The sequence below is a fragment of the Thermobia domestica genome, chromosome 1 (assembly GCF_964235325.1).
Source record: "Thermobia domestica chromosome 1, izTheDome1.hap1.1, whole genome shotgun sequence".
Lineage (NCBI taxonomy): Eukaryota > Metazoa > Arthropoda > Insecta > Zygentoma > Lepismatidae > Thermobia > Thermobia domestica.
In genome coordinates this window covers 224328439-224349671 of record NC_137454.1, presented here as the reverse complement: position 1 = coordinate 224349671, position 21233 = coordinate 224328439, and the positions used below count along the sequence as shown (strand labels likewise).

At 32.3% G+C, this 21233-nt stretch overlaps 1 protein-coding gene across 15 annotated transcripts in view; it reads left to right on the top strand.

Moving 5' to 3' along the window:
- Positions 1–21233, top strand: part of LOC145694314 (uncharacterized) — a 671298-nt gene that overhangs the window by 646685 nt on the left and 3380 nt on the right. For 14 of the 15 annotated variants that reach the window (XM_081770435.1, XM_081770407.1, XM_081770451.1 and 11 more), the window contains 8 exons: positions 285–489; positions 4493–4633; positions 5385–5499; positions 6776–6887; positions 11721–11843; positions 17060–17199; positions 18882–18961; positions 19574–19752. In XM_081770435.1, coding sequence (XP_081626561.1) covers positions 285–489; positions 4493–4633; positions 5385–5499; positions 6776–6887; positions 11721–11843; positions 17060–17199; positions 18882–18961; positions 19574–19742 — 1085 coding nt within the window. In that variant the 3' untranslated portion in view covers positions 19743–19752. The remainder of the gene's footprint in view (positions 1–284; positions 490–4492; positions 4634–5384; positions 5500–6775; positions 6888–11720; positions 11844–17059; positions 17200–18881; positions 18962–19573; positions 19753–21233) is intronic. The other variant, XM_081770417.1, reaches the window with a different exon arrangement.

Below are 21233 nucleotides of genomic sequence, written 5' to 3'. Positions count from 1 at the left end.
GTTATATCGACCAATAAAACATCAGATAATTAATTTTGCTACGGTGCGAGGTATTCAGCGAGAATTCGAATAAAATACAGTATACATACAAACGTGTGGTCTTTTGAAAATGAGAACAGCCATACTCTTCTATGAACTGAAGCACCAGGAAGATGTCCTATAAAATGACAATAGTTTGGTGCAATATGTTGAAAATGTTTTAAACGTTGAGAGATCTTGTATACATTTAATATAGAATAATCTCTCTGATTATCTCTTTTGTTGATGGTATGTGTTCTGTATAGAATCTCCTCACAAATATGTGGAGTCGGAGGTGACAATCCACTATCGTAGTCCTGTTCGTGCCCAAGCGAAGGAGGCAGTTTCAGAAGAGGAGTTGGCCAGGAGGCAGGAGGAGGCGATGAGGAGAATTTACCAGGAAGAGAGAAGAAGAAAATATCTGCAAGAGTTACAGGATATGGAGAGCCGAAGGCATACAGACAATTTCACGTAAGTAAACACGCACACATTTTACGGAAGCTTTATATATATATAGAGATGCAAGGGCTCGGAAAAAAACCGGCTTTTTTGGAAAAAAACTCGGTTTTTTCTGCTTTGCTTTTTTGCTTCGGAAATTTTGGGCTTTTTTCAAAATACTGCTTTAAATTGATAAAACAGACTTGGTATCGCTTCTCTATAACACAAAATGTCATTTAATTAGTGGTTGATGCTGATAATAATATAAAACATCGAAAATAAACTATGAATTTCGAAAAAATATTTCAAACAATTTTTCTTCAACATATTTACATTATCAATTCCACAGGATTAACCAATGTATATAATAAGAATTTTTTAACCTCCTATATACAAAAGTAAGCAGAGTTGGCAAAAACCGTGGTTGTTTTTGAAAATGCCAAAAACCCGATTTTTTGGGGGATGTTTAAACCAGGCTTTTTTGGTTTAAACCAGGCTTTTTTGACTTAGATTTTTTGCTTTATGTATTTATATTACATATTCACAGAAATAGCCTAAGTTTGTTTCGCCTTGATGTTATTATGCAACAGCGGGGTTATGCCGGAAGAACTCCCATAAGCTTAAAGAAGTGCGGTCAGTAAATTTCTTAAGTTGAGAATCTCCCGCCCTAGCCATTGGGAAAATCCCGTCATTACTTGAAATGTAAGACAATAACGGGAAAATCCTGTTATTGCTTTGCATGTAAAATTTAAAGGTCAACGTACCATAATCAGTACGCTAAAACTGAGGTATTAAATTACAAATTTAGTACCGGTACGTAGATATCATTGAAAGTCCAATCCAAGCTAATGTTGGAAGCTACGTAGGCAATCGATAAATTTTGCCAATTTCTATCAATATATTTAAGCAATATTAGCTTCTTTATAAAACAACACGCATTTAGGCATGTAGAAATATACAATTTGGTTTGTTTCGTATATTTAGGCTTAACATCCTTACGAAATACCGAGGTTATCAAGGAGAAGACTTTCGCTTAAACTGACATCCGAACCGCTACTTGGGTTACGCATGAAAAAAGGATTGTGGTTCGACCGAGAATTGAACATGGGACACCTTGATTCAAAGGTGAAAGGGAAATAAAACTATTGCAGGTGGTTTGATATCTGGAAACGTTACCATGAAGTTCACACGATTCGCATTTTTCATTCTTTTTATTTTTGTGGTTTAAACCAGTTATTAAAAAAAAAAAAAGTTGGTGTAAATCAGCCAACCCTAAAAGTAAACACTTCTTTTTAAAGAATACACAAATAACTAGCAAAATAGTATGTAGTATTTTTACTTCAAAATATTCCATACCCTCTTTTTGAAACAAAATAAAATTAAAATAAAACATAAGAGAACTACTTAGATTTATATGATACACTTAAAGGCTGCACATCTAGAGCTTTTGGTTCTGTATATTCTTGTAATTCTACAGTTAAGTTTTATAGAACCACCATCACAGTTTACCCAATCCTCAAGTTTTCTGAATTTTTAACAAGAGGGATTCAAAATATCATTACGGAACTCCCCCCCCCCAAAAAAAAAGACTACGGAATATATTTAAGTTAAGCTAAATACAACTGCACAACAAGCATGACTGAGTGATTAGCTTTTGCGCTTCTATCGGGAAGTCCGGGATTCAACCAGCATTCGACCATTCTGACAAAGCTTTTCTTCATTCCATCGGTGAATGTAGAAATAGTGCGTGTACTGTGAGTTGGGCGACTTCCTTTTTTATTGTTTTTAAATCGTTATTATTACTAATTACCAGCAGTGACGGTTTTGCGAAGGTTAGGGGGGCGGTCTTTCGGACTGAAGCCCGTTCTCCAAAGTTACGGAATGTCTGCAACAAACGAAATATCTATTATTTATGCCTTTACTCATAAACTTTAAGCTCCCGTCAAATAAAAATTACGAATGTTTAAAAAAACTAAACATTAGTAAGAAACCCTTCCCAAAATACTTTTCTAAATCCGCCACTGATTCTCAGTATAAAATGATTTTTAAAGTTGAATCCGGAAGATTATTGCTAAACATATAAACGAAACGAAATATTAGTTATGCTTGTACTCATAAACTTCAAGCATTTCCCAAATAAAATTAGGACTTTTTAGGAAACGAATCAATCAGAAAAAACCCTCCTAAAGTACTTTTCTAAATCCGCTACTGATTATTTGTATAAATTGGTATTCAAGGTTTGTCGGGAAATTATTGCTAAATCACTTCACAGCTTCAGTATAACAGAAATGTGGAAGTACGGTTTGACGGATATATTAAAAAACGTACGCTTTGACGGATAAATAGAAAAACGGGCAAGTTTAACTTTTGCGCTAGAAGCTAGAGTACTAAAAGCTCTTAGAAATGAAACACGGATGACAAACTAGAGAAGAAAAAAGATGTCGATAACTCAAAAGTTAAAATAAAGTTAAATAGCCTCTAAAATTACCCTCAAATACTACATTCTTCGTGTTAGCTTTAATTCGTAAAACATGTGCTCCATCCATCTTGATGGTGAATTTCAGAGCGAAATATCACATTCAGGTCATGGAATTTTTATCTAACTATAGAATATACTATAAGAAAGCTATTTAGATAGAAAAATCATGAAGTTGAAAAAAGCCAAAATTTCCAAAATTCTCGTTTTTTTCCCAAAAAAGCCGGCTTTTTATGTGAAAAAAACCACCGATTCAAAAAAGCCGGCTTTTTTGCATCTATATATATATATATATATATATATATATATATATATATATATATATATATATATATATATATATATATATATACACGATTTGATTGTAGTATGAAAACACGAGATTCAGTTAAGTTATTGTTTTACTGAACAATAAAACATATAATAAAACTCATTAAGTTGGCCAATTTCCTAATTTAGCCGCAATTATTTACGTGGGGAATTATTTTGAATACTGATATGTGTACTAATAGAGTTGGACATTCTGTGAATTTTCAGTACAATCAAGGCAACAATTTACAGGTTTCACTGTAATTCAAACTTACAAATCTCTTCAAAATAAGATTCCTTTTAAATAATCGAAGAGAAGAACACTATTGATAACGTTAACAATTATCGATTAGAGATAGCTATTAAACTGTTTCCACTTTTTGTACTTTGGATACACTTTTCATTCCTCACAAGTAGATTTCAAGTGTTAGTACGTTATGTTGAAAATCATGATAATTACAATAACTAAACTAAAAATCTTAGGACAGCTATTATGGAAATCCGAACAAGTACAGAAGGGGGTAGAATGATTGGTGCGTGGTGGAGCGCATATCTTCAATGAGGAAGGTGTCTCTTTCTGTTCTAGTCCATAGACAGTGAATAATGTCCGTGACCTTTTTCGCGCTTCCCGTGCTTCCTTCCACTTTCTTTATTTCACTTCTTCATTTCAACATTTCATATGCTCCATCTTTATTCGCTTACATTAATCATACATCTACTTCACCCTACACGACGTAACTCTAGAACAGTGGTCGCCAAACTTAATGAAGCTTCTAAGCTACCGTACCTTTTTTAAATCCTATTGTGAGCTACCAACCAAAAGAACTAACAACTTTAAAAAAATCTTACATTTGTTTATTGCCTATTAACTTACATATCAAGGTTAGCCAACCGGAGCGTTAACGTGATCTACCAAAAATGTTCCCGCGAACTACTAGTAGCTTGCGATAGGCGGTTTGGCGATTACTGCTCTAGAATATTACACTCATTTTCTTCCATTTCCAAATAAGCACAAACAATAAAATTTTATAAAACTAAGCTTAAGGTGATAAGCTATTAATTAGGTATATTTCCTTTATAACTTCTTGTGGTGGTATTCCTCAGTAATTCAACTGAGGAATATTTATTATTATTATTATTATTATTATTATTATTATTATTATTATTATTATTATTATTATTATTATTATTATTATTATTATTATTATTATTTGAGACAGTGTATAATCATGTTATTCACTTCTTCCTCAGACCTTCACAAAAATCGCCAATCCCATTAAATAGATATGACGACTTCTTAGAGGATGTGCCGAAGACAAAGCCTCGAGATCGTACACCGGAACCAAAGATGGTTGCCAGAGCGTTATATAACTTCGTTGGACAATCTTCTAGGTAAGTTTTCTTCTTTTCAAATACATGTATTAACAACTTTTGGATATTTAGATGATATCAAATATTCTAAATCGAAGGTTTCTAAAGAGGGACAGAGAAGTCTATAACTATTTTTGGTGAATATGTTTCGAAACTTACAATGAAAATCCAAACTACTTGGCGTGACAGCCCTTTGTGGGCCTGACCCCACTCCAACGCCATCTGTTAGCAACCGGCTGAAACTACGTCTAGCTTAGCGGCTAAAACGTGGTCAGAGCGCTGCTTTGCTCTGTCTCTTAACAGGCTATAAGGAGTGTTCTAGACCTAATGGCCGTCACGTCTTTTATTCAGTGACTTGCCTAACGACGCTGAGTGGTAGCCGAAAATTGGAAAGCACCTGGCAGGAATTGAACCTAGGGCCACGCGGACGTGAGTCCGACTCGAACCAAGACTGCTGTGTCTCCTTGAAACTTACAATTCGATGACAAAATTGTTTTTGTAGTGTGTTCGTTAAAATTTATTATAAATCAGTTACATCTTGTTTATAAACAATAACAGATCATAAATTTAACCACTGCTAATTCTGTTCAGTGCTAAAGCTACAATCTACGAAAATTATCCTTTGTTTAACAATTAATTTAATAAATAATCGGATAAATCTATGCTTTCCTTTGTTTGCCTTATTAATTACTGTGTATACAGAGTAACATTATATAGAATTTAAACGTGCATTTCATATGCGCTAAAAATATCATGTCGTTCATTCTTCCAGGGAATTGAGCTTTAGGAGAGGAGATATAATTTTTGTACGTCGTCAAATTGACAAAAATTGGTATGAAGGAGAACATAATGCTATGATTGGACTATTTCCATTCAATTATGTAGAGGTAAGTTGTTAAATTCCTTACTAGAAAAAAGAGGCTTAGTAAAAGCTAAGCAAATTTTAGCTAAACAATATTAAAAGTTAACTAGAATTTTACTTTCATTTATTGATAAATATGATGAAAATTTTAGCTTCCTTTCATACGAGAAATCTTAGTTCAATCTTTGCTAGGAGTATGTTTCATTCTATTTAACTTTAAATTTAGGTCTACGTTTTACATAGACTTTGTTCTGGAAAGAAAAGTTAAACTTCAAACGAATAATGACGACTAAAAATATGCTTCTTTACAGTACTTTTTTTTAACATAACTGATGTATATAACGCTTTAATAACTGCTGTGTCAAGCGTTCTTATTTCCTTCTTGTATCAATTATATGTTAAATGTCTAATAGAAACAACCTTTCAAGCCGCGATCAACTTTGTGTCAGTATTTTCGAATTCAGCAATTCAATATTTCAGATTGATGTGAGAATGTCCATCACACAATGCAATGGAAAATAAATTACCAACTTACCATTCAAGTTACCTTGAGTTTGTCCCAGTAGGCAATTTACTTTGTAAAATAAAAACCTGTACGGTATAAAGTTTTACAACAATCGGATAATACTAAAAGTAAAGTGAAGAAGACATTTTATACATACATACATATATATATATATATATATATATATATTATAATAAAGAAACCTTAATTAAGCTCGAACTAGAGAAAGTTGGACAAAAGTTGGACCACAGTTCTGAATTTGTATGGTAAATGTAGAAGACGTGCACGGAATACAGTACTTTGCATCCCTATGATAGAGCATCGTGGTACAAGGAAGCATTTTGAGTGTTAATTAGAAGATCTAGATAGTAACTTCGTAATATTTCCGGTACATTATGTTTCATAATTTTAATTTCGTAGGTTTTTCTTTGTATTTCATTTTAGCATTATGAACTTTGAAAAAAACTATGGCCATTTTCAATAATTTGTTCATAAATATTTTAGTGAAGTATGAAACTGGTTATATGTTCGTAAGTAAATTGTGGCGCCTTAACTTACAAACATATAACCAGAATACAAGTAATGACCCAGTAATTTTGCAAGGAAACTGACTATTTGAAATTGTATCTTTTTTTTAAGTACTAAGATACTGAGTTGCAAAAGTGTTCCTTATTTTGTTTATTTTCAAAAATGTGCGAAAATGAACTATCCATATTCAATCAACTAAATTAGTATGCCATTTAGTTATCACTTAGTAGCCTGTATAGCTAAAAATATTTTTGATTTTGTTTCCCAGATAATTCCGTACGATGGTGTTCGAACTACTCCTAAGCGACCAACGGAAGGCCAAGCACGAGCGAAATTCAATTTCGTAGCACAAACACACCTTGAATTGTCCCTAATCAAAGGTACGTACTGTAGAACTTTAATAATAATAATAATAATAATAATAATAATAATAATAATAATAATAATAATAGCGCTATTACAACACTCTCTTGTGAGTATCTAGTGATTCTATTAAAAAATTGGAAATTGCATGTTAAGCTTTTAACACTGCAGACCCGCGAATAATGATACAATTCAAACATTTTAGCTTCTTTCTCTTTCGAGTTACTTTTTAAAAGAAAAACAATATTTATCAATGCCTGTTTTTGTATAATAATTTAGGTAGAAGTTAACACTTTGCAGACAAATTGTTTTCCACAGGAGACGGAGGTTTTTAGTATTTTTTCAAGTCACTCGCTTACGTTATTTTATTTTAATGACATTTCTGAAAACTACAAATCTTGCTGGGGGCCGCGATGGCTCAGTGGTAGAACATTCACCTCTGGTGCTTGGGGTCCTGGGTTCGATCCCAGCCCCCGCCAAGTGAACTTTGTGGTGGACAAACACCGTGTGCGTGGGTTTCCTCGGGGTTCTCCCGTTTCCTCCCACTTTCTTCATTCCACCATTTAATTCATTATTCATCTTCACTGTCTCCTTTAGCCTAATCGGCATAAACGTGGGATGTAAAACTCAAAGATTTCATTTCATTTTTTTTTACAAATCTTGCTATAAACCCATAAAGGAAAGGCTATGCTCACATACAAGAATACATAGCCTATGCCCTCTATCCATCTTACTGGACTTAATTATTCCTTGTGGGACAGAGTCCACCGCTCGTCCAGAGTATGTTAAGTAGAAGTTATGGCTTACATTTGACATATTTAATCTTCCGAAAAATAAAGAGGCTAATAAAAGTTTCAGAACTATTGTCTAACAAATTAGTTTTATTCTCAAACAAGTTACTATCTCTAGAGACTGCTATAGCAATAGTGAGTCAACTTCTATTAAATCAATTAGCTTAGACCAGTGGTTCCCAACCGGTATGTCGCAAAATTTTATTATTTAAATATCATAATCATCATCATTATTATAGATATTCTGCCATTATTGGCAGGTCACTTGCTGCAACTGAGAAGTTTCCATGCTACACGGTCTTCCACTAACCTTTTCTTCTTCGCGTACGATTTTAATGTTTTGATATTGTCCATTAATTGTAGTCTCCTTCGCCCCATCCCCCTCTATCCTGCCACTATACCCTCTAGCTCGTCCCTCACGATACAGTTTTTTTCTTAATCAATGTTCCAACCAGTTTCTCTTCCTCTTCTTAATAATATCTAAAATTCTTCTTTTCTCCCCCTACCATTTCTAACACCGTGTCATTAGTTTTCCGTTCAACCCAGCTAATTTGCTTCATTCTTCTCCACACACAGATTTCGAAAGCTTCCAGCCGTTTTTCATCGTTTTTACTCAATGTCATGTTTCTGCCCCGTACAGTACAATACTGCACACGAAGCATTTTATGAGTCTTTTTCTCAATTCTTTATTCAAGGTCTCACAAAATAGTATTTTCTTCCTCGTAAAGGCTTCTTTCGCCATTCCTATCCTTGCTTTTATTTCACGTTCACACTTCATATCATTACTAATAATACTACCCAGGTATCGAAAACTAGTCACCTGTTCTGTTTTCTCCCCTCCTACTTCTATATTTAACATCGACCCCTTCGTTCCAATCACCATGGCTTTTGTCCTTCATTCATTTATTTTCATCGCATATTCTTCACAGTCCTTCCTCAGGTTTTCTAACATCTTATTGATTTTCTCTTCAGAGTCCGCAATAAGCGCCATATCATCTGCAAACCTTATACACTTAATCATTCTACCTCCTACTGGAACGCCGTCTTCATTTTGTAGGTTCTTTTTCACTATCTCTTCTAGATAGATATTCTAGATAAATATCATGTAGCTAATAATTAGCTAAAATCGATTTTGAGACAGGCTGTATCAGTCAACGCCCCCAGCGGCAGCAACGATGTTCAGTACTACATAAAGTCATTACTTATATAGAAGCTTATAGTCTAACATTATAACTTATGTTATAGTCTATCATTATAAGCTTATAGTCTAACATTATAACTTATGTTATAGTCTATCATTATAAGCTTATTGTCTAACATTATAACTTATGTTATAGTCTATCATTATAAGCTTATAGTCTAACATTATAACTTATGTTATAGTCTATCATTATAAGCTTATAGTCTAACGTTATAACTTATGTTATAGTCTATCATTATAAGCTTATAGTCTAACGTTATAACTTATGTTGTTATTAATAAAAAAAAAAAAAGTGTGTCTTGGTGTCGTGGGTATTTAGTAAGGTGTATCGTCAGTGAAGAAAAGACTGGAAACCATTGGCTTAAACTGGTAGCATCACTACATTAAACAAACGTTATTCGAAGCTTAGTCTCATCTCTTGTCTCATGCACATCTCATTCCTACTCTTTTTCGGACGCTGTTGTTATAACAATTTCTAAACTCCCTTAGTGTAATAACTTCATTCAAGATCATACAGTTATTTGTAAAAGTTTTTTTTTTCTATTTTTATTAAATGAAGTGGATATCAGTTTTAGTATTTTTGGTCATATCGTCGCATGAGAACGAGAGGAACGTAACTCCATTTTCGTAGGTTTACAGGCAAGAGGACAAAAATATTATTATTATTATTATTATTATTATTATTATTATTATTATTATTATTATTATTATTATTATTTTAGAAAGATGTGTTTTTAATGAGATGTTGAGCTACATTACAACAGATGATCGACAAGGAGAACAGATGGTGTTACGTTCCATTTGTACCAAGTGGAGCTTTCAAAATTATGTCCAAACATGAAGAAAACGAAAACCACATTTTTGGAGTTACGTTCCTCTGGTTTTCATACGACGATATAGAAAAAATATTTTCTGTTAGCTACTTTTAGCCCCCCTCCCCCCATCTTTTGTTTCATTTTGCGAAAATAAACTTATGCAGTACCAAATCTGCATTATCAAATTTTCTGCAATCATATCTTCGTTAGAAAATGGTGGGATCCAAATCACATATACTGACATCGGGAATTTAGCCCGGAACTCTCGTATCAGAGGCTAGAAAAACTAAACCCTTTAGCCACAGTATCAGTACAGTACTATTATTGCTACTATCGTAATGGTTAAAAAGAACTTAACACTTATTTTTAGTAATAACATTTTGCAGCATCACTACATTAAGCAAACGTTATTCGAAGTTTAGCCTCATCCCTTGTCTCATGCACATCTCATCCCTTTACACTTATAGTAATACATCTTACCTAATCGTAGAAGTTGACAACATTTTAAGGTAAGGCCAGTGGTTACTTATAAAATAATATGTATGATATTAAATCTTAATCCCAAGTTGGTGCTGTCAAGATTTGTAGTTTAAATCGATCAAGTAATAAATCAGTTTATAAATTTAAGTCTTCATTAGGATTTAACCTAAAAGGCATTTTGATGCCAATTGGCATCGTAGTGAACCAATAATAATAATAATATTCTTAAAATGTGTACATTAGCGAATAGCGCACGCCGATGCTATGTAGCACCAATGGAGTTAAGCTTTCTACCACACAGTTTTCATCTAGAGGCATAGGTCGGACAGAGACTGTCAGAGAGCGCCAAAAAGCATATAGAAAACACAAAACATGCACATTTGTTACTTGTAAATTTTTTCACAAAACCTCTTTTTGTTTTCTTAACATTAAAAAAAATAACTGTTTCACAATCTTCCATACCACATGGTTTCTGCTGATATCGGCACTAAACTCTGTTTTCACTAGTGTAATACAACTATGACATCTATCTTGTAATTTGATACCCCAGAAGTAAAAACATTAAAAAATCATATTATTGGATATTATTTGCATTTATCTACGTAATTCATAAAGACAGAAAGAAGAAAAATAGTTTCAACAGACCAAAATTAATTCGTGCAATAAAGGGTTAAGTCTCTTTAAAGTCATCAATCTTTCGGTTTGTTTGACACAGCTACCCATAGTTCCCTATCCTTAGACAGGCTTTTAAATTCCTTGTAGGTTTTTTTCCCTCCAGTTATCTTATAGTAATTTGTCAGTATGGCCTTTCTCTGAGAATGTTTTCCTTCTGCTATTCTTCCATAGCCAATAACCTGATTTTTTCATATCTCATAATGTATCCTCCGTGTCTCGTAATTTCTCCAATCATCCTATCTTTTTTTCTTTTTTTTTTATCAGAAACTATCTTCACTCTTTCCTTCTACGATATTCGTTACTTTTTGATTCAATATCTTCAATTATCTAATTGTGTCCATAGCGTCACTTCCTTTTTTTTTCTTCCTAAATTTCATGCTTCAGGTTCATATATACGGTATCATAGTCCATACACGTGTTTTCACAAATCTTTTTTTTTTTTTTTTTCTATATTAGGACATACCTTAATAACTTTCCTCCAGTTTATTATTGTGGTCTTCACTAGGAAAATGCTGACAGCATATTTTCTGTACAGACTGTGCTTCTACGTAATATTTTCCTGGAAAAGTACTTGCGAAAAGACATCGTTCTTCAAATTTGTTTCAAAATACTTCGTTGAAGCATGGAGATACAATAGGCTAATTCTTAACAAATTTATAAGTGGTACAATTGCTTGGTATACGGTAACTTATTGTATATGCAAGTTTCAGCGACACTTGCGTTAATACTGTATTTAATTCAAGAATTATGATGCAATTTCTTACATATATTTCTTTTAATATACTTATTTTTTAAAATACTTATCTTTGAATAGTTCTAATCTGTTTTTTTTTCTGTTCTTCTTGCTATATAATATTATTAACTTAATTTTGATATACTAATTTTTAGGTGAATTGGTAGTCCTAACGCAAAGGGTGGATGATAATTGGTTTGAGGGACGAATCGGGAACAGGAAAGGAATTTTTCCTGTCTCTTACGTTGATGTTCTGGTAGAACCAGGAGAGCGACCAGGTATGCAAGAGTTAACAATAATAATTCTTTATCTTTCTCAACATTTCTATTGAAATGGTTAAATGCATTATGTACGGGGCTGTATTTACACATGGGACATGACTGTGGGCGGCAAAAACATCGGATTTTAACATTTGTAAATATTCAAGTAACAAGATCCTATTTGGCTAGAAAGAGGTAATTAATATTTTAGTTATGAGTTAACATTCATTATTTATGTCCATTGTTGACTCCGTATTTTTTTACCACAATTTCAGAGCCTTTCCGTTGTTGATTAACTTTCAGAATTACCTATAATTTTAAAAGCTTATCACGTAGCCGCCAGCGCAAATAATTTATGACTGTTTCATTGTTGTGACAAACGTATTATTATTCATTCGCTTCACAAATCTTGTCAGCGTAGTGCCATGATCAGCCAGCGTTTCAAAATTTTCTACGCTGGTATTCATTGATTTCGGCAGGGAAGGGGACGGCATTTTTATAATGAACCCCGGGGCGACAAAAACTGTTAAATACGGCCCTAGTTACATATATTAACTAGATGAAATATGGAAAGAAGAAAAAAAAACTTCACTTCTTTGAATGAACGCTTTTAATATTAATATTAACATTGCACAATTACGTATTTATTAATTATTTTCCTTATATTAACAGCAAAAAGACATATAAAGTGCAAAATAGTGAGTTATTAGCTGAATAGGGGTCAATCTCTAGATCAACTTTATGACTGTTTGTTGGTCTATCAAATATTAAATGCCAGTACATTTGTTACATCAACAATGTTTTACTGTCCACTTTAGAATATATTACTTACTGTATGATAGAAAATTGTGACGAATTATTTTCAAAGGTTATTCTTGTAAAATTGAATAGAAGTTACAAGGGGTATTGATATCCAGTTAATATTCAGTACAATATTATATAGAAATCACTTAACGTTTACATATGCGTATGCATTTGTATTCTTAATATTTTCAATAAAGTATTACTAGTAAGTAGAGGCACGAGTTTTTCGCAATGCGCGATAAAACGAAATGCGTCAGAATTAAGTAATTATCAGTTTCTTGACGTTTTGTGATATTCTCTGTGTATTTTCATTGGTTTCCAATGCGCGATAAAACGCGAAATTGGCAGTTTTGTGCGAAATTTCTAACAATACGCGAAATAACGCGAAATTTTAAAAATATGTTTTCATTAATTAAAAACACTAGTTGCGTTAAGGAAGTTTTTTAAAGCTTTGCCTTCATTTAAGAAAAAAGCAAGGATCTGAATATGAAGTACCGTAATTGGAGTTTTACAAAGTATAGCCTATGATGTCTTGACAAGTGATTCGTCTGGAAAGTGCAATGCAGTGAGTATTTTGAATGGACGAAAGTTCTGAAGTGATTATTGTTTGAAGTTTGTTGTAAATGCGGTTAAATATGTGTGGCTTCCAACAAGCAATGCGAATTCTGAGAGATTTTCTTTTCAAGTATGAACTGGTAATAAGTGACAAACGTAGAACAATGAAGGAGAAAAATGTGGAAACATGTAACATGCTTAAGTTTAATGCTTAAATGTAACTTGTGCCTATGTGTTTTCAGATGACAGCAAAAATTTCCTATTCATAGTAAGTTTAGTTACTGATTTTCCTTAAGTTTGATTTTATACATACATACATATATAATGGTTTATTTCTGTAGTGATCTATGAATAAAAGGAACAGTTGTAAAAGTATCAGGGAATATTTTTTTCACAAGAGCTACAAAATGCGAAACTTTATTTGGAAAAATGCAACGAAACGCGAAATATGTAAAACGAAACGCGAAATTTTCAAATTCTTAGTCTGAAAAACTCGTGTCCCTACTAGTAAGTATAGGTACTCCGCAAGTTTCCGTTCTGGATCGTTTGCTATTTCTTATTTACTTTAATGATCTTCTGTCAAACATAGAAGATTGTATGTACAGTCAAGACAAATCATATTAAAGGAAACATCATCATTAAATTATAATATATAATCCTATTGAGGAAGATAATATGTCGTTATGCAGGGTGTATCGAAAGTCCAGGACGATAGGCTAACTATGTTATGAGTAAAGAAACGAAAAAGAAAAATGAAAAGAGATGAAAGTTGTTACAAATACGTAGTTTTCAATCTAATATGGTGGAATTTTTCCAACTGTACCAGCCGTTTGGGCTTCACACTAGTAAGACGCCGTATGTTAAATGAAAAAGTAATGTTTTCAGTTCAGCAGATGGTTCTAACGGAACGATAGGGCACGCAAAAATGACACAATGAACGTACACATCGTTACGTGACGGAACCTAGAATACCTCAAATCCCTTTCCCAACAATGCTGTATTGTTGCTATGGTGAGGGCTCAACTGCTAAACCGGCAACGTTGCTTTCTCATTTAACATAGGACAGGCACCTTACCAATGTGTGGAGCTCAAACAGCTAGTGAAATTGGAAAAATTCTACTAATTTAAATTTAAAACTGCCTATTTCCAACAACTTTTAGATCTTTCCATCTTTAATCATAGAAGATTTAGTCTATAGCCCCGGACTTTTGATACACCCGTTATACACTAATGTTTTTTGATGAACATTTTTTTCTTTTAATATTTATTTTATTTCAATTTTTTCCCTTTTTTGGATGATGAAACGTAGTTTAGTTTCCTCTTCCTTAAGTTTGTGATTAGAATTTTAACTAATTTGTGGAAAGTTACTGGGTTCATATATTGATATCCACTGAACTCGAAAATTGGTTTTATTACAATTTAATCTCAAATACTAGTGAAACAAAAGCACATATTTAGTACTAGCTAATATTGATACACGAACTTGTCCTTTTCTCACTATTAACAGTAACAGGTCGGAATGTGTAAATACGTGGATTTATACATAAATGATAAAGTATATTTGAAAACATACCTAAATATTCTTTGCAACACATAGTTTTTTCAGTACTTTTTTCTTTTTACTTTTCTTTTTCTTTTTTTTATTACATTGGATCATTAATTTCGGTATTAGACAATATATTATCTTGTTACAATAATAAGATTTTATTCACATGTCACACTAGTGTGGCTTACTGAAGCTTCTTAAGTGAGATAAAAAAAATTACGTTGAATTTCAGTAAACTGAATCTCATTATTACACACATAAATACAATATATGTGTGAAACTTAATATTAATTAGTAAAACACGAAGATAAACTATATTGAGAACTCTTCTCCTAGCTCTTCATCAAACAGAATGCAATTATGATAGCTTAAGATTAAGGTAAATAACTATCAAAATGTTATGACTTCGTAAGTATGTAATTCATATGTAGGAAGATTGTGGTCACTCTACACCTATTATCTATTGCTCATTAAAAAAAAAAAAATGTGTAATAAAGCAAACTAAAGCAAAATATAAACTCACTTTGTCAACTTTCCAATGATAAACTGAAAAATATACATCTAAATATTTCGCGCAGTACTTTACCTACAGTATTTTTGCAGTTTTACCTACCAGTATATATATATATATATATATATATATATATATATATATATATATATATTTCGTGCAGAACTTTACCTATATATTTCGCACAGTATTTCGCGCAGTATTTTACCTATATATATTTCGCGAAGTAATTTATCTACATATTTCGTGCAGCGTTTTATCTATATATATTTTGCGAAATAATTGTTCTTATCATCAGGGCAGCAAAAGTAAAACAACAAAGATAAAAAATATACCCTAATCATAAAAAATAAACGTCTCCGTCTGTACGTCACGCTACTTGTAATGATTAAGTTAGCTAATAATGTCGCTACCTACGCTATCACATGGCTCTATAATGAAATCCTTAAATAATTGCACAAACATAGTATGAAGTCTGGAATGTTATAATTAATGATCTAACAACAATAAAAAGTTAAATGCAAACAATTAAGAGCTTTTAGTTAAACGCGATTTTAACCTATAGTATACAGCGAGTCGAAGGCTTGGGCGGAACAACTAGTAATGTATGAACACAGGAATTTACAAAGGGATTTGTAGAACACTATACAAATAATAAAACCACGACAGGTTCCAGAAGTTTCCTATCCAACATAGTTGCCAGAGTGTTAATACTTTGTCTTTTTTTCATTTTGAGGAACAGCAAAGTTACTATTCGAAATATGCAGGTTTCTTCACTCTGCTGTTGGAAATTTTACATAAATAACCTTACCTGGCTGTGTTTTATTGATTTTACCCGTACGTAAAGTATAGTAATTACAAGAAAAAGTTAATATTATTACATTTGTTCTTAAAAAGTTTATTTCTCAGTGTCATCTTCGTCTTTTTATGGCTTTTATGAAATTAGAATTGACCTGAAAATAAATCTTTTTAAAGTATTAAAATTTGAATACTTTGGAAACAAGTTATGTTAAATTATATAATAATTAATCTTTACTTACAGATTTCTGTAATTCCTGAATTTTCTTTAAACTTCCAAGCTTTCGAGTCTCCCCTGGAGTTTTGGTCACGGAAAATAAAAACAGGAAGAAAAAGAATAGAAACATCAAGGAATAAAAATGGAAACGGGAAATGTTTCTATTCTTCCTGTTTTTATCTTCCGTGACCAAGACTCCCGGGGAAGTCGAAAGCTTGGAAGTTAAAAGGAAATTCAGGAATTACAGAAATCTCTAAGTAGAATGATTCCTAAGTTAGAATTCCTGAGCGCGGTTTTACATAATTTTTGTGTGTTCCTGTGAAGCATCCTATGTAATCATAATAAATGATGTAAAATACATTCAAATAATGTGTAACTGAATTTAAGTGATGGCACATTAAACTCAGTTGTTTACACGTGCCGTTCTGAGGAACGATTTGTAAAGTTGTCTCAAGTTACTGAATACACAACTGTAGTTTCGCACGGATCATTTAATAATATATTTTAAGTAATAGATATATTAACAGTACCGTGTATACGATTGTTTGATGTTATTATTATAAAGTTTATTGTACTGGCATTAATTAGATTAATCTTTATTCAACAATTATTCTATAAATAAACCTGTTTTTTCATAGTTACAATTAAGAAAAGTTGGAAGAAATTATTCTTGATTATACTTTTTTTTTTAAAAAAAATGTATTCTAATATTTCCTTGGATTTAAATTAAATGAACAACGTTTTAGTGAAGTGCTCTTGGTAGACACTGTACGTAATGCCATTATGAAATTTTGTTTCCTTAGTTACACCTGCTGCTCCTGTAACGAAACCAATCGGAAGTCCAGCGTCACATGCTCTTATGTTGAATGGAAGTATTCAAACAAGTCAAACCCCCAGTTACTATAACCAAAAAATGGCCTACACAAGTCCTTATTCTTCCTTAGTAAGTATATAGTGCTTATTATATGGTTTAACTTGCTGAATTTTTAGTTAATCATGTAATTTTACTATTACATTCTGACATTTGCTTGGGGTCATATAAGTCAGTAATAAATATATATATATATATATATATATATATATATATATATATATATATATATATATATATAACAGTGCGCTTAACAGCGTTTTTTTTTCTGGCGTATACCACAATACGCAATACCAGCACCTTTTTCTAAAGTTTTAAAAAATAATTCGATTTCTCCAGCTATTTTTGTATTTTGTATATATGAAATGAATTTTTCAATTTACTATGAATTTGAAGATAGAAAAAATAGTAAATTATATTCCTTGAAAAGGTAATACGGTCAATAGATGACAACAATTATTAGTTTCTTCCAATCAAAACGCGTAGAATAACGTATCCATGGCGACTACTGGTACCTTCTTTTACAGACAAAAAGCACTGGTGGCTAGTAAACTAGCGAAAGACTATATAAACTACAAAATGTATCTCTAAATGGAAGATTATATTCTATGTACATAATAGAGTACCGGTACCGTAAATACGTAATGTATTGTTTTTAATATGAAGTCATTGTAGCTGACTGGTATAGCGCTAACTTCAGGTGCGAATCCCCTTTCAGGTTCCCATCCTGCTCCTGAGTCATGTGTAAATTTGAGGTGTAATGATGTCTGTGAGTTTTCTTGAGTCTTTCTAATTTTTTTCCACATTTCCACCAATTCTTTCATCTAATTATAATTATCATCCGTTCTTTTACCTTTAGGACACTAACCTGCGACATTAAATTAAATTTCCAATTTTATTTTATGTTTCGTGTTTAAATATAATAGTTTTGAAAGTACACCTTCATTTGGTATAAGCGAAAGTAACCCATGGAAAGTGTAAAGTTAAGGCTCTGCACACGGAAGAGGTGATGAGATCAACTCTACTTGTGACTTCCCAAGCACTCACTCACTAGAGACTGCATGAATACTTGTATATCATTTGAACGAGAGTAGAATGAGAGATTGGGGATCTATTAGTGAATAGGCGCCTTCCCAACTACACTAAAGTGGCTTTCAGTGATAATGTGTAGTCGCATAAAATAAAATGAAGGTGAAAGTAGACAAAAGAAAAGGTATAACGTTATGAGTACGTTGTAAGCTCATATTTTATCCTCAAGTTAGTGTCATACTCAGTTAAGGACATTTTAACGTTTTGAGAAGCAAGAAAGATAATACTTTTAAAAGAAACAAGGAACGATACTTCTGCAACTTGACAAATATGGTAATGGGTGGGAGCGAACATTCTAGTTTGCTTATATTATTTATTCTCTTGACCAGTTACTCTAAAGTAAAAGCGAAGTTGCATCATCTTAATTCTTTGCATAGTGTTCATATATCTTTTAATCTGTTCTCTGGTGTTTGTGATTGAAATTTACACCAGAGTTCATCTTCGAACCGGCTCCTATACTTCCAGAACCTACTCTACCTCTTACAAACATATTTTCTTTTAAAATAAGAAATAAAAAATGAGACTTAATAAAAATGAGAAATTAAGTCATTTTAGCGTCCATTTATGCAGATTTCTGTGTAAAAGATGTTATCTATAGTGAATAAAGCTTGTTTTGAACCAGTTCTTATCTTCTTAGCGTAATTTTATTTATTTATTTTTCGTAGTCACGGCATGGATATACCTCAAATCAACTGGCAGCTATGAACCAGACCTTACACATAGATACACGTTCGGAGCCTGTTCCGTAAGTATTAATTGAATTGTTCATGTTATAGTGTTTAATTTTCGAATATGGTTCTGTCTTTCAGCAACGAAGATGATACATACGGAGTATTGATACATCAAGGACTGACGAATTTGTGGTATCACTGCAAATTTTTTTGAGAGAATTTCTTAAGAATTAGAAAATATTTTAAAATCATTATATATTGCCAAATTTGAATTTCTAGCATAATAATATGAAACTAATAGTGCTTGAACAATAATTCAAATTGTATATTTTATATTTTGTATTGGGATTGAATATTTTAAAAGCTTGTGAAATATGTAATCTGTATACTATGGATTTAATTTTCTTGTATTTTAAGAGAAAAAATAAACAACAAAGCTATTTAAAGTGGCCGTACATAATTCATCTGCAGGTAAGAGTTCCAGTGGAAGAATAGTAGGATATAATTATTTATAAAATTCAAGCCATGACACCTAATGTAATATATTAGCTTCATGAATATTTGAAATTTTGAGACGTAAATAGGAACTTTCACAGTCAATGTTATGTAGGAATGCATAAATGAAGTACCAGAAGAAGGTTACTTTTCTAAATTTATACATTAATGAAATTTATTTTTCGTATCAGGTATCGTGCATTATATAACTACAAACCTCAGAACGACGACGAACTTGAGCTTTGTGAAGGTGACACAGTTTACGTAATGGAGAAATGTGACGATGGGTGGTATGTGGGTTCAAGTCAAAGAACAGGATATTTTGGAACCTTTCCAGGGAACTACGTGGAAAGAATCTGAAGTAAGAAAGGTATTTATATGTATATATCTTTATATATAACTAAAACTGAACACTGTGTCAGAAACACCTCGGAGGATCTTCAGCCAACCAGCCGGCAATTTAGAATTATGGGAATGTGTGGTCAGCACAACGCATGTCTCGTTATTGTTAATTTTCTAGGGTACCCTATATTCCGTAATTACCTTCACATCATTGGGTGAACACTGCACTGCTATTGCCATATTGATTTCCTCAACGATCACACCATTTAAGTATTGATTAAACACAATATTTACTTTCTTGAGTTCGGTGTCCTCATGGAAACTTGCAGTGTGATTAGGCGTTAGTATTATTTACATATAGCTGATTTATAAATTAGTTTTTATAATTAACGAAGTAAAATGATTTTCATTGTTTTTTCCAACAGAAACAAACTCCAGATACGCATCAAACGTTACTTCTATTCAACTATCAGAACTTACGTTATCTTTTAAGCTGATAATAATCGAGACATCTTCTGGAGAACATTTGAAGTGAAATGTGGTTCTGTAATTTGCTCTCCTTTTTCATCCTCCATCTTGTTTCTACCTTCTTTCGAGTCAAGTCTCCTTATGTGTGTCTTAAGAGGGTGTAAGGCAGACCGGTATTAGACCTATTATTGACAAAGGAAAATATATTTCTATATTCCAATATTTCTTTTACATTTTTCTTCTCACTATTCTTAGAGAGCTGTTTACAAGTTGAAATCGTGCTTTTCTCTTCTTTTTAACAAAGATATTCAGGCTTCCTTTTTCATACCGCGTTTTTCACGTAGACATAAAAGATGGGTACTAGAACAATATCTAAAATTAGACAGTATTTAAAGTGTGCGAGATTTGATTCATTTTCCATCCAGACCTCATTGCCACACTTGTTGTTGCTTAGGGAAATTCATACGCTTAGCTTTCTGACAAATATAATCAAACTAGTTTTGTTAAAGTACCCGCACATGCATGGAATCTACACATTGAAACTTTCTACCAAATGGTAGTTGCATAATTTGATTGTCTACTGCTTTCAATAATGTCACCTACAGGACAACAACATCAGAAATACAATACATCGGATTAGCATATACGTACGTGTTTCAAGGGAAACTAATAGAATTCAACCAGAAAGTTTGGCAGAAAGTTGATCAAGTTGAGACATACATACTCTAATCTAAACATGGTAAATATATACTTTTCCGACTCGGCGATTGGTCCACGCGCTTATTTAGACCCTTTGTTAGTTTACACATTGTCTTCTACTCATCAAAGTGATACTATTGATCAAAGAATGTGAACATGATCCAACAATCATTAGAGTATATGTTACAGAAGTGAAAAAGATGGTAAATTATGTGTTTAACTTAAAAAAAAAAAAGTTTGTGTGCACATTCTCATACTGAAGGTTAATGTTAAAATAGTTAACATGGATCTATTGTACATCAACAGAGAATCAGTACAAATCATGAACTGTATACGTGCCTA